Source organism: Oncorhynchus gorbuscha, unplaced genomic scaffold, assembly GCF_021184085.1.
Source record: "Oncorhynchus gorbuscha isolate QuinsamMale2020 ecotype Even-year unplaced genomic scaffold, OgorEven_v1.0 Un_scaffold_2337, whole genome shotgun sequence".
NCBI lineage: Eukaryota > Metazoa > Chordata > Actinopteri > Salmoniformes > Salmonidae > Oncorhynchus > Oncorhynchus gorbuscha.
In genome coordinates this window covers 4,035-30,000 of record NW_025746881.1, presented here as the reverse complement: position 1 = coordinate 30,000, position 25,966 = coordinate 4,035, and the positions used below count along the sequence as shown (strand labels likewise).

At 41.9% G+C, this 25,966-nt stretch overlaps 1 protein-coding gene across 1 annotated transcript in view; it reads left to right on the top strand.

Moving 5' to 3' along the window:
* Positions 1 to 24,950, top strand: part of LOC124025670 (sodium/hydrogen exchanger 5-like) — a 66,283-nt gene extending 41,333 nt beyond the window's left edge. Inside the window, exons 5-9 of the mRNA XM_046339010.1 lie at positions 16,849 to 16,927; positions 18,160 to 18,337; positions 22,460 to 22,680; positions 23,842 to 24,044; positions 24,927 to 24,950. Coding sequence (XP_046194966.1) covers positions 16,849 to 16,927; positions 18,160 to 18,337; positions 22,460 to 22,680; positions 23,842 to 24,044; positions 24,927 to 24,950 — 705 coding nt within the window. The remainder of the gene's footprint in view (positions 1 to 16,848; positions 16,928 to 18,159; positions 18,338 to 22,459; positions 22,681 to 23,841; positions 24,045 to 24,926) is intronic.
* Positions 24,951 to 25,966: the final 1,016 nt, after the last annotated feature.

The following is a 25,966-nucleotide window of genomic DNA, read 5'->3' as shown; positions in this document are numbered from 1 at the left end:
CTCTCTGTCTCTCTGTCTCTCTGTCTCTCTGTCTCTCTGTCTCTCTGTCTCTCTGTCTCTCTGTCTCTCTGTCTCTCTGTCTCTCTCTCTCTCTCTCTCTCTCTCTCTCTCTCTCTCTCTCTCTCTCTCTCTCTCTCTCTTCTGTCTCTGTCTCTGTCCCCCCTCTCTTCTCTCTCTTCTCCGTCCCCCTCTCTTCTCTCTCTTCTCCCTCTCTCTCTCTCTCTGTCTCTCTCTCTCTCTCTCTCTCTCTCTCTCTCTCTCTCTCTCTCTCTCTCTCTCTCTCTCTCTCTCTCTCTCTCTGTCTCTGTCTCTGTCCCCCTCTCTTCTCTCTCTTCTCCCTCTCTCTCTCTCTCTCTCCCCCCTCTCTTCTCTCTCTCTCTCTCTCTCTCTCTCTCTCCCCCTCTCTTCTCTCTCTCTCTCTCTCTCCCCCTCTCTTCTCTCTCTCTCTCTCTCTCTCTCTCTCTCTCTCTCTCTCTCTCTCTCTCTCCCTCTCTCCCCCTCTCTTCTCTCTCTCTCTCTCTCTCTCTCCCCCTCTCTTCTCTCCCCCTCTCTCCCCCTCTCTTCTCTCTCTCTCTCTCTGTCTCTCTGTCTCTCTTCTCTCTCCCCCTCTTCTCTCCCCCTCTCTCCCCCTCTCATTTCTATGTTTGGCCCGAGCCAACCCACTAAACCTGCCACAACAAGCTCCTTTTGTTTATATGAATTTTGGTAAAGTACCCAGGATTTAGAGAGCGATCACGATTACCCTCACGATCACGCCCAGCAGCCCTTATTAAAACACACCTCACAACACTATATAGAACACCAACACTATATAGAACACCTACACTATATAGAACACCTACACTATATAGAACACCAACACTATATAGAACACCAACACTATATAGAACACCAACACTATATAGAACACCAGCACTATATAGAACACCAACACTATATAGAACACCAACACCTACACTATATAGAACACCAACACCTACACTATATAGAACACCTACACTATATAGAACACCAACACTATATAGAACACCAACACTATATAGAACACCAACACTATATAGAACACCAACACTATATAGAACACCTACACTATATAGAACACCAACACTATATAGAACACCAACACTATATAGAACACCAACACTATATAGAACACCAACACTATATAGAACACCAACACTCTATAGAACACCAACACTATATAGAACACCAACACTATATAGAACACCAACACTATATAGAACACCAACACTATATAGAACACCAACACTATATAGAACACCAACACTATATAGAACACCAACACTATATAGAACACCAACACCTACACTATATAGAACACCAACACTATATAGAACACCAACACTATATAGAACACCAACACTATATAGAACACCAACACTATATAGAACACCTACACTATATAGAACACCTACACTATATAGAACACCAACACTATATAGAACACCAACACCTACACTATATAGAACACCAACACTATATAGAACACCAACACTATATAGAACACCAACACTATATAGAACACCAACACTATATAGAACACCAACACTATATAGAACACCAACACTATATAGAACACCAACACCTACACTATATAGAACACCTACACTATATAGAACACCAACACTATATAGAACACCAACACTATATAGAACACCAACACTATATAGAACACCAACACCTACACTATATAGAACACCTACACTATATAGAACACCAACACTATATAGAACACCAACACTATATAGAACACCAACACCTACACTATATAGAACACCTACACTATATAGAACACCAACACTATATAGAACACCAACACTATATAGAACACCAACACTATATAGAACACCAACACTATATAGAACACCAACACTATATAGAACACCAACACTATATAGAACACCAACACCTACACTATATAGAACACCTACACTATATAGAACACCAACACTCTATAGAACACCAACACTATATAGAACACCAACACCTACACTATATAGAACACCTACACTATATAGAACACCAACACTATATAGAACACCAACACTATATAGAACACCAACACTATATAGAACACCAACACTATATAGAACACCTACACTATATAGAACACCAACACTATATAGAACACCAACACTATATAGAACACCAACACTATATAGAACACCAACACTATATAGAACACCAACACTCTATAGAACACCAACACTATATAGAACACCACCACTATATAGAACACCAACACTATATAGAACACCAACACTATATAGAACACCAACACTATATAGAACACCAACACTATATAGAACACCAACACTATATAGAACACCAACACTATATAGAACACCAACACCTACACTATATAGAACACCAACACTATATAGAACACCAACACTATATAGAACACCAACACTATATAGAACACCAACACTATATAGAACACCTACACTATATAGAACACCTACACTATATAGAACACCAACACTATATAGAACACCAACACCTACACTATATAGAACACCAACACTATATAGAACACCAACACTATATAGAACACCAACACTATATAGAACACCAACACTATATAGAACACCAACACTATATAGAACACCAACACTATATAGAACACCAACACCTACACTATATAGAACACCTACACTATATAGAACACCAACACTATATAGAACACCAACACTATATAGAACACCAACACTATATAGAACACCAACACCTACACTATATAGAACACCTACACTATATAGAACACCAACACTATATAGAACACCAACACTATATAGAACACCAACACCTACACTATATAGAACACCTACACTATATAGAACACCAACACTATATAGAACACCAACACTATATAGAACACCAACACTATATAGAACACCAACACTATATAGAACACCAACACTATATAGAACACCAACACTATATAGAACACCAACACCTACACTATATAGAACACCTACACTATATAGAACACCAACACTCTATAGAACACCAACACTATATAGAACACCAACACCTACACTATATAGAACACCTACACTATATAGAACACCAACACTATATAGAACACCAACACTATATAGAACACCAACACCTACACTATATAGAACACCTACACTATATAGAACACCAACACTATATAGAACACCAACACTATATAGAACACCAACACTATATAGAACACCAACACTATATAGAACATCAACACTATATAGAACACCAACACTATATAGAACACCAACACTATATAGAACACCAACACTATATAGAACACCAACACTATATAGAACACCAACACTCTATAGAACACCAGCACTCTATAGAACACCAACACTCTATAGAACACCAACACTATATAGAACACCAGCACCAACACTATATAGAACACCAACACTATATAGAACACCAACACTATATAGAACACCAACACTATATAGAACACCAGCACTATATAGAACACCAGCACTATATAGAACACCAGCACTATATAGAACACCAACACTATATAGAACACCTACACTATATAGAACACCAACACTCTATAGAACACCAACACTCTATAGAACACTAACACTATATAGAACACCAACACTATATAGAACACCAACACTATATAGAACACCAACACTCTATAGAACACCAACACTATATAGAACACTAACGCTATATAGAACACCAACACTATATAGAACACCAACACTATATAGAACACCAACACTATATGGAACACCAACCGTACTCCGTTTCCCTCCTCCCCCCTAGGTCTGGTAAACCGTACTCCTTTCCCCCGCCCAGGTCTGGTAAACCGTACTCCGTTTCCCCCTCAGGTCTGGTAAACCGCACTCCGTCCCCCCCCCCAGGTCTGGTAAACCGTACTCCGTTTCCCCCCCAGGTCTGGTAAACCGTACTCCGTTTCCCCCAGGTCTGGTAAACCGTACTCCGTTTCCCCCAGGTCTGGTAAACCGTACTCCGTTTCCCCAGGTCTGGTAAACCGTACTCCGTTTCCCCCAGGTCTGGTAAACCGTACTCCTCCCCCCCCAGGTCTGGTAAACCGTACTCCTTCCCCCCAGGTCTGGTAAACCGTACTCCTCCCCCCAGGTCTGGTAAACCGTACTCCTTCCCCCCAGGTCTGGTAAACCGTACTCCCCCCCCCAGGTCTGGTAAACCGTACTCCTCCCCCCCAGGTCTGGTAAACCGTACTCCTTCCCCACCCCAGGTCTGGTAAACTGTACTCCTTCCCCCACCCCAGGTCTGGTAAACTGTACTCCTTCCCCCAGGTCTGGTAAACCGTACCCCCCCCCAGGTCTGGTAAACCGTACTCCCCCCCAGGTCTGGTAAACCGTACTCCCCCCCCCCCCAGGTCTGGTAAACCGTACTCTCCCCCCCAGGTCTGGTAAACCGTACTCCGTTTCCCCCAGGTCTGGTAAACCGTACTCCCCCCCAGGTCTGGTAAACCGTACTCCCCCCCCCAGGTCTGGTAAACCGTACTCTCCCCCCCAGGTCTGGTAAACCGTACTCCGTTTCCCCCAGGTCTGGTAAACCGTACTCCTTCCCCCAGGTCTGGTAAACCGTACTCCGTTACCCCCCCAGGTCTGGTAAACCGTACTCCTTCCCCCCAGGTCTGGTAAACCGTACTCCTTCCCCCCAGGTCTGGTAAACCGTACTCCTTCCCCCAGGTCTGGTAAACTGTACTCCGCCCCCCAGGTCTCAAGCTCAGGCTTATTTGATGAGAAATGTAAGCAGCTTTGCTCTTGGGTTTCTGTCGTAGTCGGCCGTTAGACACATTAGAATGTCTATTCACGTTGTTGTTGTTGTTGTTGTTGAACACAGTAACATTCTAGTGCTTTAAACAACCTCTCTCATATCTCTTTGTTCTCTGATGTATCAGCCCAACACAGCCGACTTGTTGTCGTTCGGTCTCTCTTTAAGTTTCTATGGTCTTTAACTCTTTTGGTCCCAGTGAGTTGTGAAGTTAACGCCGTCACCCGGAGAGGAGGGCCTCCGTCCCAAATGGAACCCTTGCCCCTTTTGTAGTGCACCACTTTAGACCAGAGCCCTATTCCCTATATAGTGCACTACTTTAGACCAGAGCCCTATGGAACCCTATTCCCTATATAGTGCACTACTTTAGACCAGAGCCCTATTCCCTATATAGTGCACTACTTTAGACCAGAGCCCTATTCCCTATATAATGCACTACTTTAGACCAGAGCCCTATTCCCTATATAGTGCACTACTTTAGACCAGAGCCCTATGGAACCCTATTCCCTATATAGTGCACTACTTTAGACCAGAGCTCTATGTAACCCTATTCCCTATATAGTGCACTACTTTAGACCAGAGCCCTATGGAACCCTATTCCCTATATAGTGCACTACTTTAGACCAGAGCCCTATGGAACCCTATTCCCTACATAGTGCACTACTTTAGACCAGAGCCCTATGGAACCCTATTCCCTTTATAGTGCACTACTTTAGACCAGAGCCCTATGGAACCCTATTCCCTTTATAGTGCACTACTTTAGACCAGAGCCCTATGGAACCCTATTCCCTTTATAGTGCACTACTTTAGACCAGAGCCCTATGGAACCCTATTCCCTTTATAGTGCACTACTTTAGACCAGAGCCCTATGGAACCCTATTCCCTTTATAGTGCACTACTTTAGACCAGAGCCCTATGGAACCCTATTCCCTATATAGTGCACTACTTTAGACCAGAGCCCTATGGCACCCTATTCCCTACATAGTGCACTACTTTAGACCAGAGCCCTATGGAACCCTATTCCCTATATATAGTGCACTACTTTAGACCAGAGCCCTATGGCACCCTATCCCCTTTTTTTAAGTGCACTACTTTTGACCCGAAGTAGTGCACTGACTTTGAAAATAGGGTGCTATTTGGGATCTAACCTAGGATGTCAGGCCCTCTGCTTGTACAGTGTTGCTACTTTGCTTTGTGAGAAGAGAGAGCCAGTCGTATGTTGGTTTACGGGAAGGTTGAACTGCAGAAGAGCAGAGCGCTGACGCCAACCACTGTCGTCTGTATGGATCAACCGTTTCAGAGTAGGAGTGCTGATCCTAGATCCTAGGCTAAACTGATCCTAGATCCTAGACTGATCCTAGATCCTAGGCTAAACTGATCCTAGATCCTAGGCTAAACTGATCCTAGATCCTAGGCTAAACTGATCCTAGATCCTAGGCTAAACTGATCCGAGATCCTAGGCTAAACTGATCCTAAGAGTGTCTGCTAAATGACTTAAATGTAAATGTAGATCCTAGGCTAAACTGATCCTAGATCCTAGGCTAAACTGATCCTAGATCCTAGGCTAAACTGATCCTAGATCCTAGGCTAAACTGATCCTAGATCCTAGTCTAAACTGATCCTAGATCCTAGGCTAAACTGATCCTAGATCCTAGGCTAAACTGATCCGAGATCCTAGGCTAAACTGATCCTAAGAGCGTCTGCTAAATGACTTAAATGTAAATGTAAATGTAGATCCTAGGCTAAACTGATCCTAGATCCTAGGCTAAACTGATCCTAGATCCTAGGCTAAACTGATCCGAGATCCTAGGCTAAACTGATCCTAAGAGCGTCTGCTAAATGACTTAAATGTAAATGTAAATGTAGATCCTAGGCTAAACTGATCCTAGATCCTAGGCTAATCTGATCCTAGATCCTAGGCTAAACTGATCCTAGATCCTAGGCTAAACTGATCCTAGATCCTAGGCTAAACTGATCCTAGATCCTAGACTGATCCTAGATCCTAGGCTAGACTGATCCTAGATCCTAGGCTAGACTGATCCTAGATCCTAGGCTAAACTGATCCTAGATCCTAGGCTAAACTGATCCTAGATCCTAGACTGATCCTAGATCCTAGGCTAAACTGATCCTAGATCCTAGGCTAAACTGATCCTAGATCCTAGGCTAAACTGATCCTAGATCCTAGTCTAAACTGATCCTAGATCCTAGGCTAAACTGATCCGAGATCCTAGGCTAAACTGATCCTAAGAGCGTCTGCTAAATGATTTAAATGTAAATGTAAATGTAGATCCTAGGCTAAACTGATCCTAGATCCTAGGCTAAACTGATCCTAGATCCTAGGCTAAACTGATCCTAGATCCTAGGCTAAACTGATCCGAGATCCTAGGCTAAACTGATCCTAAGAGCGTCTGCTAAATGACTTAAATGTAAATGTAAATGTAGATCCTAGGCTAAACTAATCCTAGATCCTAGGCTAAACTGATCCTAGATCCTAGGCTAAACTGATCCTAGATCCTAGGCTAAACTGATCCGAGATCCTAGGCTAAACTGATCCTAAGAGCGTCTGCTAAATGACTTAAATGTAAATGTAAATGTAGATCCTAGACTAAACTGATCCTAGATCCTAGGCTAAACTGATCCTAGATCCTAGGCTAAACTGATCCTAGATCCTAGGCTAAACTGATCCGAGATCCTAGGCTAAACTGATCCTAGATCCTAGGCTAAACTGATCCTAGATCCTAGGCTAAACTGATCCTAGATCCTAGGCTAAACTGATCCTAGATCCTAGGCTAAACTGATCCTAGATCCTAGGCTAAACTGATCCTAGATCCTAGGCTAAACTGATCCTAGATCCTAGGCTAAACTGATCCTAGATCCTAGGCTAAACTGATCCTAGATCCTAGGCTAAACTGATCCTAGATCAGCACTTGTACTCGGTAGTAGGATGGATTTAACGTTTTCATATAGACTTACAGGTTCCCTCATCGTTCTGTTCTGCAGCTACCTTCTGTCTGTTCCTGGTCTGTTTCTCCACAGCGCCTGTACATGGATCAACCGTTTCAGAGTAGGAGTGCTGATCCTAGATCCGAGGCTAAACTGATCTTAGATCGGCACTTGTACTCTGAGATGCTGTGCCAGGCCTTTAATAGTGGATCAGGGTTATAACCAACCCCAGGCCTTTAATAGTGGATCAGGGTTATAACCAACCCCAGGCCTTTAATAGTGGATCAGGGTTATAACCAGCCTTTAATAGTGGATCAGGGTTATAACCAGTCCCAGGCCTTTAATAGTGGATCAGGGTTATAACCAGCCTTTAATAGTGGATCAGGGTTATAACCAGCCTTTAATAGTGGATCAGGGTTATAACCAGCCTTTAATAGTGGATCAGGGTTATAACCAGCCTTTAATAGTGGATCAGGGTTATAACCAGCCTTTAATAGTGGATCAGGGTTATAACCAGCCTTTAATAGTGGAGCAGGGTTATAACCAGCCTTTAATAGTAGATCAGGGTTATAATCAGCCTTTAATAGTGGATCAGGGTTATAACCAACCCCAGGCCTTTAATAGTAGATCAGGGTTATAACCAGCCTTTAATAGTAGATCAGGGTTATAACCAGCCCCAGGCCTTTAATAGTGGATCAGGGTTATAACCAGCCTTTAATAGTGGATCAGGGTTATAACCAGCCTTTAATAGTGGATCAGGGTTATAACCAGCCTTTAATAGTAGATCAGGGTTATAACCAGCCCCAGGCCTTTAATAGTGGATCAGGGTTATAACCAACCCCAGGCCTTTAGTAGTGGATCAGGGTTATAATCAACCCCAGGCCTTTAGTAGTGGATCAGGGTTATAATCAACCCCAGGCCTTTAATAGTGGATCAGGGTTATAATCAACCCCAGGCCTTTAATAGTGGATCAGGGTTATAACCAGCCTTTAATAGTGGATCAGAGTTATAACCAGCCTTTAATAGTGGATCAGGGTTATAACCAACCCCAGGCCTTTAATAGTGGATCAGGGTTATAACCAACCCCAGGCCTTTAATAGTGGATCAGGGTTATAACCAGCCCCAGGCCTTTAATAGTGGATCAGGGTTATAACCAGCCCCAGGCCTTTAATAGTGGATCAGGGTTATAACCAGCCCCAGGCCTTTAATAGTGGATCAGGGTTATAACCAGCCTTTAATAGTGGATCAGGGTTATAACCAACCCCAGGCCTTTAATAGTAGATCAGGGTTATAACCAGACTTTAATAGTGGATCAGGGTTATAACCAGCCTTTAATAGTGGATCAGGGTTATAACCAACCCCAGGCCTTTAATAGTAGATCAGGGTTATAACCAGCCTTTAATAGTGGATCAGGGTTATAACCAACCTTTAATAGTGGATCAGGGTTATAACCAACCTTTAATAGTGGATCAGGGTTATAACCAACTCCAGGCCTTTAATAGTGGATCAGGGTTATAACCAGCCCCAGGCCTTTAATAGTAGATCAGGGTTATAACCAGCCTTTAATAGTGGATCAGGGTTATAACCAGCCCCAGTCTTTAATAGTGGATCAGGGTTATAACCAGCCTTTAATAGTGGATCAGGGTTATAACCAGCCCCAGGCCTTTAATAGTAGATCAGGGTTATAACCCGTCTTTAATAGTAGATCAGGGTTATAACCAGACTTTAATAGTGGATCAGGGTTATAACCAACCCCAGGCCTTTAATAGTAGATCAGGGTTATAACCAGCCCCAGTCTTTAATAGTGGATCAGGGTTATAACCAGCCTTTAATAGTGGATCAGGGTTATAACCAGCTCCAGGCCTTTAATAGTGGATCAAGGTTATAACCAGCCCCAGGCCTTTAATAGTAGATCAGGGTTATAACCAGCCTTTAATAGTGGATCAGGGTTATAACCAGCCCCAGTCTTTAATAGTGGATCAGGGTTATAACCAGTCTTTAATAGTGGATCAGGGTTATAACCAGCCTTTAATAGTGGATCAGGGTTATAACCAACTCCAGGCCTTTAATAGTGGATCAGGGTTATAACCAGCCCCAGGCCTTTAATAGTGGATCAGGGTTATAACCAGCCCCAGGCCTTTAATAGTGGATCAGGGTTATAACCAGCCTTTAATAGTTGATCAGGGTTATAACCAACTCCAGGCCTTTAATAGTGGATCAGGGTTATAACCAGCCCCAGGCCTTTAATAGTAGATCAGGGTTATAACCAGCCCCAGGCCTTTAATAGTGGATCAGGGTTATAACCAGTCTTTAATAGTGGATCAGGGTTATAACCAGTCTTTAATAGTGGATCAGGGTTATAACCAGTCTTTAATAGTAGATCAGGGTTATAACCAGTCTTTAATAGTGGATCAGGGTTATAACCAGCCCCAGGCCTTTAATAGTAGATCAGGGTTATAACCAGTCTTTAATAGTGGATCAGGGTTATAACCAGCCCCAGGCCTTTAATAGTAGATCAGGGTTATAACCAGCCTTTAATAGTAGATCAGGGTTATAACCAGCCCCAGGCCTTTAATAGTAGATCAGGGTTATAACCAGTCTTTAATAGTGGATCAGGGTTATAACCAGTCTTTAATAGTAGATCAGGGTTATAACCAGTCTTTAATAGTGGATCAGGGTTATAACCAGCCCCAGGCCTTTAATAGTAGATCAGGGTTATAACCAGCCCCAGGCCTTTAATAGTGGATCAGGGTTATAACCAGCCCCAGGCCTTTAATAGTGGATCAGGGTTATAACCAGCCTTTAATAGTGGATCAGGGTTATAACCAACTCCAGGCCTTTAATAGTGGATCAGGGTTATAACCAGCCCCAGGCCTTTAATAGTAGATCAGGGTTATAACCAGTCTTTAATAGTAGATCAGGGTTATAACCAGTCTTTAATAGTGGATCAGGGTTATAACCAGCCCCAGGCCTTTAATAGTAGATCAGGGTTATAACCAGCCCCAGGTCTTTAATAGTAGATCAGGGTTATAACCAGCCCCAGGCCTTTAATAGTAGATCAGGGTTATAACCAGTCTTTAATAGTAGATCAGGGTTATAACCAGCCCCAGGCCTTTAATAGTAGATCAGGGTTATAACCAGCCCCAGGCCTTTAATAGTAGATCAGGGTTATAACCAGCCCCAGGCCTTTAATAGTGGATCAGGGTTATAACCAGTCTTTAATAGTAGATCAGGGTTATAACCAGCCCCAGACCTTTAATAGTAGATCAGGGTTATAACCAGTCTTTAATAGTAGATCAGGGTTATAACCAGTCTTTAATAGTAGATCAGGGTTATAACCAGTCTTTAATAGTAGATCAGGGTTATAACCAGCCCCAGGTCTTTAATAGTAGATCAGGGTTATAACCAGCCCCAGGCCTTTAATAGTAGATCAGGGTTATAACCAGTCTTTAATAGTAGATCAGGGTTATAACCAGTCTTTAATAGTAGATCAGGGTTATAACCAGTCTTTAATAGTAGATCAGGGTTATAACCAGCCCCAGGCCTTTAATAGTGGATCAGGGTTATAACCAGTCTTTAATAGTAGATCAGGGTTATAACCAGCCTTTAATAGTAGATCAGGGTTATAACCAGCCCCAGGCCTTTAATAGTAGATCAGGGTTATAACCAGTCTTTAATAGTAGATCAGGGTTATAACCAGTCTTTAATAGTAGATCAGGGTTATAACCAGTCTTTAATAGTAGATCAGGGTTATAACCAGCCTTTAATAGTAGATCAGGGTTATAACCAGTCTTTAATAGTAGATCAGGGTTATAACCAGCCTTTAATAGTAGATCAGGGTTATAACCAGCCCCAGGCCTTTAATAGTAGATCAGGGTTATAACCAGCCTTTAATAGTAGATCAGGGTTATAACCAGCCTTTAATAGTGGATCAGGGTTATAACCAGCCCCAGGCCTTTAATAGTAGATCAGGGTTATAACCAGCCCCAGGCCTTTAATAGTAGATCAGGGTTATAACCAGTCTTTAATAGTAGATCAGGGTTATAACCAGCCTTTAATAGTAGATCAGGGTTATAACCAGCCCCAGGCCTTTAATAGTAGATCAGGGTTATAACCAGCCCCAGACCTTTAATAGTGGATCAGGGTTATAACCAGCCTTTAATAGTAGATCAGGGTTATAACCAGCCTTTAATAGTAGATCAGGGTTATAACCAGCCTTTAATAGTAGATCAGGGTTATAACCAGTCTTTAATAGTGGATCAGGGTTATAACCAGTCTTTAATAGTGGATCAGGGTTATAACCAGTCTTTAATAGTGGATCAGGGTTATAACCAGTCTTTAATAGTGGATCAGGGTTATAACCAGTCTTTAATAGTAGATCAGGGTTATAACCAGTCTTTAATAGTAGATCAGGGTTATAACCAGTCTTTAATAGTAGATCAGGGTTATAACCAGACTTTAATAGTAGATCAGGGTTATAACCAGTCTAATAGTAGATCAGGGTTATAACCAGCCCCAGGCCTTTAATAGTAGATCAGGGTTATAACCAGTCTTTAATAGTAGATCAGGGTTATAACCAGTCTTTAATAGTGGATCAGGGTTATAACCAGTCTTTAATAGTAGATCAGGGTTATAACCAGTCTTTAATAGTAGATCAGGGTTATAACCAGTCTTTAATAGTAGATCAGGGTTATAACCAGCCCCAGGCCTTTAATAGTGGATCAGGGTTATAACCAGTCTTTAATAGTAGATCAGGGTTATAACCAGCCTTTAATAGTAGATCAGGGTTATAACCAGCCCCAGGTCTTTAATAGTAGATCAGGGTTATAACCAGCCCCAGGCCTTTAATAGTAGATCAGGGTTATAACCAGTCTTTAATAGTAGATCAGGGTTATAACCAGCCCCAGGCCTTTAATAGTAGATCAGGGTTATAACCAGCCCCAGGCCTTTAATAGTAGATCAGGGTTATAACCAGCCCCAGGCCTTTAATAGTGGATCAGGGTTATAACCAGTCTTTAATAGTAGATCAGGGTTATAACCAGCCCCAGACCTTTAATAGTAGATCAGGGTTATAACCAGTCTTTAATAGTAGATCAGGGTTATAACCAGTCTTTAATAGTAGATCAGGGTTATAACCAGTCTTTAATAGTAGATCAGGGTTATAACCAGCCCCAGGTCTTTAATAGTAGATCAGGGTTATAACCAGCCCCAGGCCTTTAATAGTAGATCAGGGTTATAACCAGTCTTTAATAGTAGATCAGGGTTATAACCAGTCTTTAATAGTAGATCAGGGTTATAACCAGTCTTTAATAGTAGATCAGGGTTATAACCAGCCCCAGGCCTTTAATAGTGGATCAGGGTTATAACCAGTCTTTAATAGTAGATCAGGGTTATAACCAGCCTTTAATAGTAGATCAGGGTTATAACCAGCCCCAGGCCTTTAATAGTAGATCAGGGTTATAACCAGTCTTTAATAGTAGATCAGGGTTATAACCAGTCTTTAATAGTAGATCAGGGTTATAACCAGTCTTTAATAGTAGATCAGGGTTATAACCAGCCTTTAATAGTAGATCAGGGTTATAACCAGTCTTTAATAGTAGATCAGGGTTATAACCAGCCTTTAATAGTAGATCAGGGTTATAACCAGCCCCAGGCCTTTAATAGTAGATCAGGGTTATAACCAGCCTTTAATAGTAGATCAGGGTTATAACCAGCCTTTAATAGTGGATCAGGGTTATAACCAGCCCCAGGCCTTTAATAGTAGATCAGGGTTATAACCAGCCCCAGGCCTTTAATAGTAGATCAGGGTTATAACCAGTCTTTAATAGTAGATCAGGGTTATAACCAGCCTTTAATAGTAGATCAGGGTTATAACCAGCCCCAGGCCTTTAATAGTAGATCAGGGTTATAACCAGCCCCAGACCTTTAATAGTGGATCAGGGTTATAACCAGCCTTTAATAGTAGATCAGGGTTATAACCAGCCTTTAATAGTAGATCAGGGTTATAACCAGCCTTTAATAGTAGATCAGGGTTATAACCAGTCTTTAATAGTGGATCAGGGTTATAACCAGTCTTTAATAGTGGATCAGGGTTATAACCAGTCTTTAATAGTGGATCAGGGTTATAACCAGTCTTTAATAGTGGATCAGGGTTATAACCAGTCTTTAATAGTAGATCAGGGTTATAACCAGTCTTTAATAGTAGATCAGGGTTATAACCAGTCTTTAATAGTAGATCAGGGTTATAACCAGACTTTAATAGTAGATCAGGGTTATAACCAGTCTAATAGTAGATCAGGGTTATAACCAGCCCCAGGCCTTTAATAGTAGATCAGGGTTATAACCAGTCTTTAATAGTAGATCAGGGTTATAACCAGTCTTTAATAGTGGATCAGGGTTATAACCAACCCCAGGCCTTTAATAGTAGATCAGGGTTATAACCAGCCTTTAATAGTAGATCAGGGTTATAACCAGTCTTTAATAGTGGATCAGGGTTATAACCAGTCTTTAATAGTAGATCAGGGTTATAACCAGTCTTTAATAGTAGATCAGGGTTATAACCAGTCTTTAATAGTAGATCAGGGTTATAACCAGACTTTAATAGTAGATCAGGGTTATAACCAGCCCCAGGCCTTTAATAGTAGATCAGGGTTATAACCAGTCTTTAATAGTAGATCAGGGTTATAACCAGCCTTTAATAGTGGATCAGGGTTATAACCAGTCTTTAATAGTAGATCAGGGTTATAACCAGTCTTTAATAGTAGATCAGGGTTATAACCAGACTTTAATAGTAGATCAGGGTTATAACCAGCCCCAGGCCTTTAATAGTAGATCAGGGTTATAACCAGTCTTTAATAGTAGATCAGGGTTATAACCAGACTTTAATAGTAGATCAGGGTTATAACCAGCCCCAGGCCTTTAATAGTAGATCAGGGTTATAACCAGTCTTTAATAGTGGATCAGGGTTATAACCAGCCCCAGACCTTTAATAGTGGATCAGGGTTATAACCAGCCCCAGGCCTTTAATAGTGGATCAGGGTTATAACCAGTCTTTAATAGTAGATCAGGGTTATAACCAGTCTTTAATAGTGGATCAGGGTTATAACCAGTCTTTAATAGTAGATCAGGGTTATAACCAGTCTTTAATAGTAGATCAGGGTTATAACCAGCCCCAGGCCTTTAATAGTGGATCAGGGTTATAACCAGTCTTTAATAGTGGATCAGGGTTATAACCAGCCTTTAATAGTAGATCAGGGTTATAACCAGTCTTTAATAGTAGATCAGGGTTATAACCAGTCTTTAATAGTGGATCAGGGTTATAACCAGCCCCAGGCCTTTAATAGTAGATCAGGGTTATAACCAGCCCCAGGCCTTTAATAGTAGATCAGGGTTATAACCAGTCTTTAATAGTAGATCAGGGTTATAACCAGCCTTTAATAGTAGATCAGGGTTATAACCAGTCTTTAATAGTAGATCAGGGTTATAACCAGCCCCAGTCTTTAATAGTAGATCAGGGTTATAACCAGTCTTTAATAGTAGATCAGGGTTATAACCAGCCTTTAATAGTAGATCAGGGTTATAACCAGTCTTTAATAGTAGATCAGGGTTATAACCAGTCTTTAATAGTAGATCAGGGTTATAACCAGTCTTTAATAGTAGATCAGGGTTATAACCAGCCTTTAATAGTAGATCAGGGTTATAACCAGTCTTTAATAGTAGATCAGGGTTATAACCAGTCTTTAATAGTAGATCAGGGTTATAACCAGCCCCAGGCCTTTAATAGTGGATCAGGGTTATAACCAGTCTTTAATAGTAGATCAGGGTTATAACCAGTCTTTAATAGTGGATCAGGGTTATAACCAGTCTTTAATAGTGGATCAGGGTTATAACCAGTCTTTAATAGTAGATCAGGGTTATAACCAGCCTTTAATAGTAGATCAGGGTTATAACCAGTCTTTAATAGTAGATCAGGGTTATAACCAGCCCCAGGCCTTTAATAGTAGATCAGGGTTATAACCAGTCTTTAATAGTAGATCAGGGTTATAACCAGCCTTTAATAGTGGATCAGGGTTATAACCAGCCTTTAATAGTAGATCAGGGTTATAACCAGCCTTTAATAGTGGATCAGGGTTATAACCAGTCTTTAATAGTGGATCAGGGTTATAACCAGCCTTTAATAGTAGATCAGGGTTATAACCAGTCTTTAATAGTAGATCAGGGTTATAACCAGCCTTTAATAGTAGATCAGGGTTATAACCAGTCTTTAATAGTAGATCAGGGTTATAACCAGCCTTTAATAGTAGATCAGGGTTATAACCAGTCTTTAATAGTAGATCAGGGTTATAACCAGCCCCAGACCTTTAATAGTAGATCAGGGTTATAACCAGTCTTTAATAGTAGATCAGGGTTATAACCAGTCTTTAATAGTGGATCAGGGTTATAACCAGCCCCAGGCCTTTAATAGTAGATCAGGGTTATAACCAGTCTTTAATAGTAGATCAGGGTTATAACCAGTCTTTAATAGTAGATCAGGGTTATAACCAGTCTTTAATAGTAGATCAGGGTTATAACCAGCCCCAGGCCTTTAATAGTAGATCAGGGTTATAACCAGCCTTTAATAGTAGATCAGGGTTATAACCAGCCTTTAATAGTAGATCAGGGTTATAACCAGTCTTTAATAGTAGATCAGGGTTATAACCAGTCTTTAATAGTAGATCAGGGTTATAACCAGCCTTTAATAGTAGATCAGGGTTATAACCAGCCTTTAATAGTAGATCAGGGTTATAACCAGCCTTTAATAGTAGATCAGGGTTATAACCAGCCTTTAATAGTAGATCAGGGTTATAACCAGCCCCAGGCCTTTAATAGTAGATCAGGGTTATAACCAGTCTTTAATAGTAGATCAGGGTTATAACCAGTCTTTAATAGTAGATCAGGGTTATAACCAGTCTTTAATAGTAGATCAGGGTTATAACCAGCCCCAGACCTGCAGTGTGCTCTGCACTACCAATAAGTAGCACCCACCTGTATAGAGAATGCATTGTGTTATGGAGAGAGTTACAAAGACAATCTCCTGATGATGTCATGTCTCCTCCTCCGCAGGTGTTGTATAAGGTGTACATGTCCTTCGTGGAGGTGGGCCCTGAGAATGTTCAGACAGCTGACTATTTCAAAGGAGTGGGTGAGGATGAGTTCTGGTGTTTAGCTGTCGTCTGTGTTTAGCTGTAGTCTGTGTTAGCTGTAGTCTGTGTTAGCTGTAGTCTGTGTTAGCTGTAGTCTGTGTTAGCTGTAGTCTGTGTTTAGCTGTAGTCTGTGTTTAGCTGTAGTCTGTGTTTAGCTGTAGTCTGTGTTTAGCTGTAGTCTGTGTTTAGCTGTAGTCTGTGTTAGCTGTAGTCTGTGTTAGCTGTAGTCTGTAGACCTCTCCTGATTTCCTGTCTCTGAACCTAAAGACTCTCCCACGTCCCCTGTGCCTCCTCTCTTCCTCCTCCCTCTCTCCCTCTACTCTTCCTCCTCCTCCCCCTCTTCCTCCCTGTCTCCCTCCACCCTTCCACCTCCTCCTCACTCCTCTTCCTCCTCCTCCCCCTTCCTCCCTGTCTCCCTCCACCCTTCCACCTCCTCCTCACTCCTCTTCCTCCCTGTCTCCCCACACTTCCACCTCCTCACTCCTCTTCCTCCCTGTCTCCCCCACACTTCCACCTCCCTCCTCACTCCTCTTCCTCCCTGTCTCCCCCCACACTTCCACCTCCCTCCTCACTCCTCTTCCTCCCTGTCTCCCCCACACTTCCTCCTCCTCCCCATCTTCCTCTTCCTCCCTGTCTCCCTCTACCCTTCCTCCTCCACCTCCCCATCTTCCTCCACCCCCTCCTCTTCCTCCCTGTCTCCCTCCACCCTTCCTCCTCCACCTCCCCATCTTCCTCCACCCCCTCCTCTTCCTCCCTGTCTCCCTCCACCCTTCCTCCTCCACCTCCCCATCTTCCTCATCCCTTCTCCTCTTCCTCCATGTCTCCCCATCATCCTCCACCCCTCTCCTCTTCCTCCCTGTCTCCCTCCACCCTTCCTCCTCCTCCCCGTCTCCCTCCACCCTTCCTCCTCCTCCCCGTCTCCCTCCTCCCCGTCTCCCTCCACCCTTCCTCCTCCTCCCCGTCTCCCTCCACCCTTCCTCCTCCACCTCCCCATCTTCCTCATCCTTTCTCCTCTTCCTCCCTGTCTCCCCATCTTCCTCCACCCCTCTCCTCTTCCTCCCTGTCTCCCTCCACCCTTCCTCCTCCACCTCTTCCTCATCCTTTCTCCTCTTCCTCCCTGTCTCCCCATCTTCCTCCACCCCTCTCCCCTTCCTCCCTGTCTCCCTCCACCCTTCCTGCTCCTCCTCCTCCTCCCCATCTTCATCCTTCTCTCCCTCCTCTCCCTCTTCAGCCTCATTCCTCATCGTCAGTATTGGGGGGACCATGGTGGGTCTTATCTTTGCTGCTCTCCTAGCCTTCATCACACGTTTCACCAAGAAGGTCCGCATCATTGAGCCTCTATTGGTGTTCCTCATGGTCTACCTGGCCTACCTCACCGCTGAGCTCTTCTCTCTGTCCGCCATCTTGTCGTGAGTACATCTTTAATATGTGTTCCAGAAATCACCACAGAACATGTGTTTGGTCTGTACTCAAAAAATATGTTGCATTTAAACTCACTTCATTTTTCTATGATATTTTTTTATTCTGCTGTCATTAGTGTGTGTGTGTGTGTGTGTGTGTGTGTGTGTGTGTGTGTGTGTGTGTGTGTGTGTGTGTGTGTGTGTGTGTGTGTGTGTGTGTGTGTGTGTGTGTGTGTGTGTGTGTGTGTGTGTCAGTGCCTCCAGAAAGTATTCAGACCCTTGACATGTTCCACATTTTATTCCGTTACATCCTTATTCTAAAATGGATTAAATAAAACATGTTCCTCAGTAATCTACACACAATAACACATTATGACATCACAATACCCCATAATGACATCACAATAACCCATTATGACATCACAATAACCCATTATGACAAAGCAAGAAGGAAAAAAATGCAAATGTATCAAATCAAAAACTGAAATACCTTATTTACATAAGTATTCAGACCCTTTGTTATGAGACTCTAAATTGATCTCAGGTGCATCCTGTTTCCATTGATCATCCTTGAGATGTTACTTCTGATTGGAGTCCACCTGTGGTAAATTCAATTGATTGGACATGATTTGGAAAGGCACACACCTGTGTCAGCGGCTACATGTATATGGGTGTGTGTATATACCAACATTACAATACAACCACTGTATGTTACAATATGAACATCTCAATAGGACCTATCCTCCCTATAGACCTACATTACAATACAACCACTGTATGTTACAATATGAACATCTCAATAGGACCTATCCTCCCTATAGACCTACATTACAATACAACATGAACATCTCCACAGGACCTATCTTCCCCTACATTAGAACCTCCACAGGACCTATCCTCCCTATAGACCTACATTACAATACAACCACTGTATGTTACAACATGAACATCTCCACAGGACCTATCTTCCCTATAGACCTACATTACAATACAATATGAACATCTCAACAGGACCTATCCTCCCTATAGACCTACATTACAATACAACCACCGTATGTTACAATATGAACATCTCCACAGGACCCATCGTCCCTATAGACCTACATTACAATACAACCACTGTATGTTACAATATGAACACCCATCCTCCCTATAGACCTACATTACAATACAACCACTGTATGTTACAATATGAACACCTCAACAGGACCTATCCTCCCTATAGACCTACATTACAATACAACCACTGTATGTTACAATATGAACACCTCAACAGGACCTATCCTCCCTATAGACCTACATTACAATACAACCACTGTATGTTACAATATGAACATCTCCACAGGACCTATCTTCCCTATAGACCTACATTAAAATACAACCAACATCCAAACAATACAGTTGTAAACATGTAATAGGTTTTTGTTTCATCACTGATGCTACGTGTCAGTGTGAATCATGTTTCATATCTCCCCTTCATAACATTACAGTTGTATATCCAACAGGCTGTGTTTGTAGATGGACTGAGGTAGGTAGATTGTATATCCAACAGGCTGTGTGTTTGTAGATGGACTGAGGTAGGTAGATTGTATATCCAACAGGCTGTGTGTTTGTAGATGGACTGAGGTAGGTAGATTGTATATCCAACAGGCTGTGTGTTTGTAGATGGACTGAGGTAGGTAGATTGTATAACTAACAGGCTGTGTGTTTGTAGATGGACTGAGGTAGGTAGATTGTATATCCAACAGGCTGTGTTTGTAGATGGACTGAGGTAGCTGGGTAGATTGTATAGTTAACAGGCTGTGTGTTTATGGACTGAGGTAGGTGGGTAGATTGTATACCTAACAGGCTGTGTGTTTGTAGATGGACTGAGGTAGGTAGGTAGATTGTATATCCAACAGGCTGTGTTTGTAGATGGACTGAGGTAGGTGGGTAGATTGTATAGCTAACAGGCTGTGTGTTTGTAGATGGACTGAGGTAGGTGGGTAGATTGTATAGTTAACAGGCTGTGTGTTTATAGATGGACTGAGGTAGGTAGGTAGATTGTATATCCAACAGGCTGTGTTTGTAGATGGACTGAGGTAGGTAGGTAAGATTGTATAGTTAATAGGCTGTGTGTTTATAGATGGACTGAGGTAGGTGGGTAGATTGTATAGCTAACAGGCTGTGTGTTTGTAGATGGACTGAGGTAGGTAGATTGTATAGCTAACAGGCTGTGTGTTTGTAGATGGACTGAGGTAGGTAGATTGTATAGGTAATAGGCTGTGTGTTTGTAGATGGACTGAGGTAGGTAGATTGTATAGCTAACAGGCTGTGTGTTTGTAGATGGACTGAGGTAGGTAGATTGTATAGCTAACAGGCTGTGTGTTTGTAGATGGACTGAGGTGGGTAGATTGTATAACTAACAGGCTGTGTGTTTGTAGATGGACTGAGGTGGGTAGATTGTATAGCTAACAGGCTGTGTGTTTGTAGATGGACTGAGGTGGGTAGATTGTATAGCTAACAGGCTGTGTGTTTGTAGATGGACTGAGGTGGGTAGATTGTATAGCTAACAGGCTGTGTGTTTGTAGATGGACTGAGGTGGGTAGATTGTATAGTTAACAGGCTGTGTGTTTGTAGATGGACTGAGGTGGGTAGATTGTATAGTTAACAGGCTGTGTGTTTGTAGATGGACTGAGGTGGGTAGATTGTATAACTAACAGGCTGTGTGTTTGTAGATGGACTGAGGTAGGTAGATTGTATAGCTAACAGGCTGTGTGTTTGTAGATGGACTGAGGTAGGTAGATTGTATAACTAACAGGCTGTGTGTTTGTAGATGGACTGAGGTGGGTAGATTGTATAGCTAACAGGCTGTGTGTTTGTAGATGGACTGAGGTGGGTAGATTGTATAGCTAACAGGCTGTGTGTTTGTAGATGGACTGAGGTGGGTAGATTGTATAGCTAACAGGCTGTGTGTTTGTAGATGGACTGAGGTGGGTAGATTGTATAACTAACAGGCTGTGTGTTTGTAGATGGACTGAGGTGGGTAGATTGTATAGCTAACAGGCTGTGTGTTTGTAGATGGACTGAGGTGGGTAGATTGTATAACTAACAGGCTGTGTGTTTGTAGATGGACTGAGGTGGGTAGATTGTATAGCTAACAGGCTGTGTGTTTGTAGATGGACTGAGGTGGGTAGATTGTATAACTAACAGGCTGTGTGTTTGTAGATGGACTGAGGTAGGTAGATTGTATAGCTAATAGGCTGTGTGTTTGTAGATGGACTGAGGTAGGTAGATTGTATAACTAACAGGCTGTGTGTTTGTAGATGGACTGAGGTGAAGGAACCTACAGCAGCCAAGGTGATAATGGCCGGGGTCATTTTGGCTTGTTTTGTTGTTCTCCAAATAGCATTTAAAAAAAGGTTTTAAATTGTATAGAAATGCAGTAAATGAGCTTCAATTTTCAAAAATGTCCTCTTCCGGACTTCACTCAAACTCAAGCCCTGGTTGAGGCCCTGTGCTCAGATTCTCTAAACCCTCTTTAGAAGGAATGTCTTCTAAACTGCCATGTTTTTCTCTTAACTATAGACTTTAGAAGAAAGTTCAGCAAAGTTGCTATTCCTCAAAAAGGTTATTGGAAATTCTCTTTAGCTGTTTTCTTATGTTTCTCCTTTAGCAAAAAGTTTAAAAATTATATTCTTGAAAATAAAGTTTGTTGGAAATATTTTTAAATTCCAAGATAGCTCAACCATTGTCTTAAACTCTGGGCAGTGAGAGAAAACAGCTCATGAAAATCAATTGTACATAATTCAAAATATATCTGAAAATATATCTGAAAGTTTCAGTATTGATTATTTTAAATATTGATTATTTTAAGTATTCATCATTTTATTAAGTATTGATTATTTTTTTGCCATTGCTAGCTAGCTCGATAGCTAAATTGGTTGCCTAGCAACAAACATCTTAAAGAAGATACGTAAAAAGATATTTGAGGAGTTTGTAAGAAAATCATAAAATCTTAAGATATTGTTGAGGAATTGCACTTACGAGCTATCTTATGAACTTCTTAATTGTTTTGCATTTAAGAAGTGTTTTGTGAATCTGGACCCTGGTCTTCACCTGTCCTCTGTCTCTCTCTCTCTCCACCTTCAGAATGACGTTCTGTGGTATCGGCTGTAACAAGTACGTGGAGGCCAACATATCCCAGAAATCTCGTACCACGGTGAAGTACACGATGAAAACCCTGGCCAGCATCGCCGAAACCATCATCTTCATCTTCCTGGGCATCTCAGCCGTGGACAAGTCTAAGTGGGCCTGGGACACAGGACTCATCTCCTGTACGCTCATCTTCATCTTCGTCTTCAGGGCCCTGGGTAGGTGTGCCGCCTTACTAAACATTGAATCTAGCGTTGTTACTCTACACGTAGCTGAATGTGAATCTCAATACTATACTACTATGTATCAGGGATTGCAGCCCCCTAGGTAAGAGTGGACCTACGCAGCACAAAGAGAGGAGTCTTCTCTGTCCTTAATGTGAATTTATTTGACCAACATTCTTGTCTGAAGAGCCTTTCGTCAGGGTGCTTCTCTGAAGAGCCTTTCGTCAGGGTGCTTCTCTGAAGAGCCTTTCGTCAGGGTGCTTCTCTGAAGAGCCTTTCGTCAGGGTGCTTCTCTGAAGAGCCTTTCGTCAGGGTGCTTCTCTGGGAGAGCCTTTCGTCAGGGTGCTTCTCTGAAGAGCCTTTCGTCAGGGTGCTTCTCTGAAGAGCCTTTCGTCAGGGTGCTTCTCTGAAGAGCCTTTCGTCAGGGTGCTTCTCTGAAGAGCTTTTCGTCAGGGTGCTTCTCTGAAGAGCCTTTCGTCAGGGTGCTTCTCTGAAGAGCCTTTCGTCAGGGTGCTTCTCTGAAGAGCCTTTCGTCAGGGTGCTTCTCTGAGAGCCTTTCGTCAGGGTGCTTCTCCGAAGAGCCTTTCGTCAGGGTGCTTCTCTGAAGAGCCTTTCGTCAGGGTGCTGCTCTGAAGAGCCTTTCGTCAGGGTGCTTCTCTGAAGAGCCTTTCGTCAGGGTGCTTGTCTGAGCGAGCCTTTCGTCAGGGTGCTTCTCTGAAGAGCCTTTCGTCAGGGTGCTTCTCTGAAGAGCCTTTCGTCAGGTGCTTCTCTGAAGAGCCTTTCAGCAGGGTGCTTGTCTGAAGAGCCTTTCGTCAGGGTGCTTCTCTGAAGAGCCTTTCGTCAGGGTGCTTGTCTGGAGAGCCTTTCGTCAGGGTGCTTGCTTTACACACAGATACAGAACAGATTCTTGAGGATCCAGCGTGTTTTATCAGTGATCGGGCCTCTCTAGAAAACCTTTAATGCCAAACAGATGATAAAGTAATCACTCCTTCAATTAACTCCAAAAGGCGTCTGAATATCTGTCGCCCTTTATCAATAATCAAGATGGTACTCTGTACTCAATGATGAGTCTGAGAATGTACTGGCATGACTTCATTTATACTGTGGGGGGGTAAGTATTATAGTGTAGCTGTTGGATTCTCTGATCTCTTTCAGGTGTGGTCATGCAGACCTGGGTGTTGAACTGGTTCCGCCTCGTCCCATTGGACAAGATCGACCAGGTGGTGATGTCGTACGGTGGCCTGCGAGGGGCGGTGGCGTTTGCCTTGGTGGTGCTGCTGGACGCAGAACGGGTCCCAGCTAAAGACTACTTCGTGGCCACAACCATCATAGTGGTTTTCTTCACTGTGATGTTCCAGGTAAAGTATTTACCAGAGATATTTAATACTAGAGATATTTAATACATATTTAATACTAGAGATATTTAATACTAGAGATATTTAATACTAGAGATATTTAATACTAGAGATATGTTAATACTAGAGATATTTAATACATATTTAATACTAGAGATATTTAATACTAGAGATATTTAATACTAGAGATATTTTAATACTAGAGATATTTTAATACATATTTAATACTAGAGATATTTTAATACTAGAGATATTTTAATACTAGAGATATTTTAATACATATTTTATACTAGAGATATTTTATACTAGAGATATTTTAATACTAGAGATATTTTAATACTAGAGATATTTTAATACATAGATATTTTAATACATAGATATTTTAATACTAGAGATATTTTATACTAGAGATATTTTAATACTAGAGATATTTTAATACTAGATATATTTTAATACTAGATATATTTTAATACTAGAGATATTTTAATACTAGAGATATTTTAATACTAGATATATTTTAATACATATTTTATACTAGAGATATTTTATACTAGTGTGATAGTGGATGATGTGTGATAATGGATGATGTGTGATAATGGATGATGTGTGATAGTGGATGATGTGTGATAGTGGATGATGTGTGATAGTGGATGATGTGTGATAGTGGATGATGTTCGGTAGTGGATGATGTGTGATAGTGGATGATGTGTGATAGTGGATAATGTGTGGTGGTGGATGATGTGTGGTGGTGGATGATGTGTGGTGGTGGATGATGTGTGGTAGTGGATGATGTGTGATAGTGGATGATGTTCGGTAGTGGATGATGTGTGATAGTGGATGACGTGTGATAGTGGATAACGTGTGATAGTGGATGATGTGTGGTAGTGGATGATGTGTGGTGGTGGATGATGTGTGTAGTGGATGATGTGTGATAGTGGATGATGTGTGGTAGTGGATGATGTGTGTAGTGGATGATGTGTGATAGTGGATGATGTGTGATAGTGGATGATGTGTGATAGTGGATGATGTGTGATAGTGGATGATGTGTGGTAGTGGATGATGTATGATAGTGGATGATGTGTGGTAGTGGATGATGTGTGATAGTGGATGATGTGTGGTAGCGGATGATGTGTGATAGTGGATGATGTGTGGTAGTGGATGATGTGTGATAGTGGATGATGTTCGGTAGTGGATGATGTTCGGTAGTGGATGATGTTCGGTAGTGGATGATGTTCGGTAGTGGATGATGTTGTAGTGGATGATGTGTGATAGTGGATAATGTGTGATAGTGGATAATGTGTGATAGTGGATAATGTGTGATAGTGGATAATGTGTGATAGTGGATAATGTGTGATAGTGGATGATATGATAGTGGATGATATGATAGTGGATGATGTGATAGTGGATGATGTGTGATAGTGGATGATGTGTGATAGTGGATGATGTGTGATAGTGGATGATGTGATAGTGGATGATGTGTGGTAGTGGATGATGTGTGGTAGTGGATGATGTGTGGTAGTGGATGATGTGATAGTGGATGATGTGTGGTAGTGGATGATGTGTGATAGTGGATGATGTGTGGTAGTGGATGATGTGTGATAGTGGATGATGTGTGGTAGTGGATGATGTGTGGTAGTGGATGATGTGTGATAGTGGATGATGTGTGATAGTGGATGATGTTCGGTAGTGGATGATGTGTGGTAGTGGATGATGTGTGGTAGTGGATGATGTGTGGTAGTGGATGATGTTCGGTAGTGGATGATGTTCGGTAGTGGATGATGTTGGTAGTGGATGATGTTGGTAGTGGATGATGTTCGGTAGTGGATGATGTGTGATAGTGGATGATGTGTGGTAGTGGATGATGTGTGATAGTGGATGATGTGTGATAGTGGATGATGTGTGATAATGGATGATGTGTGATAGTG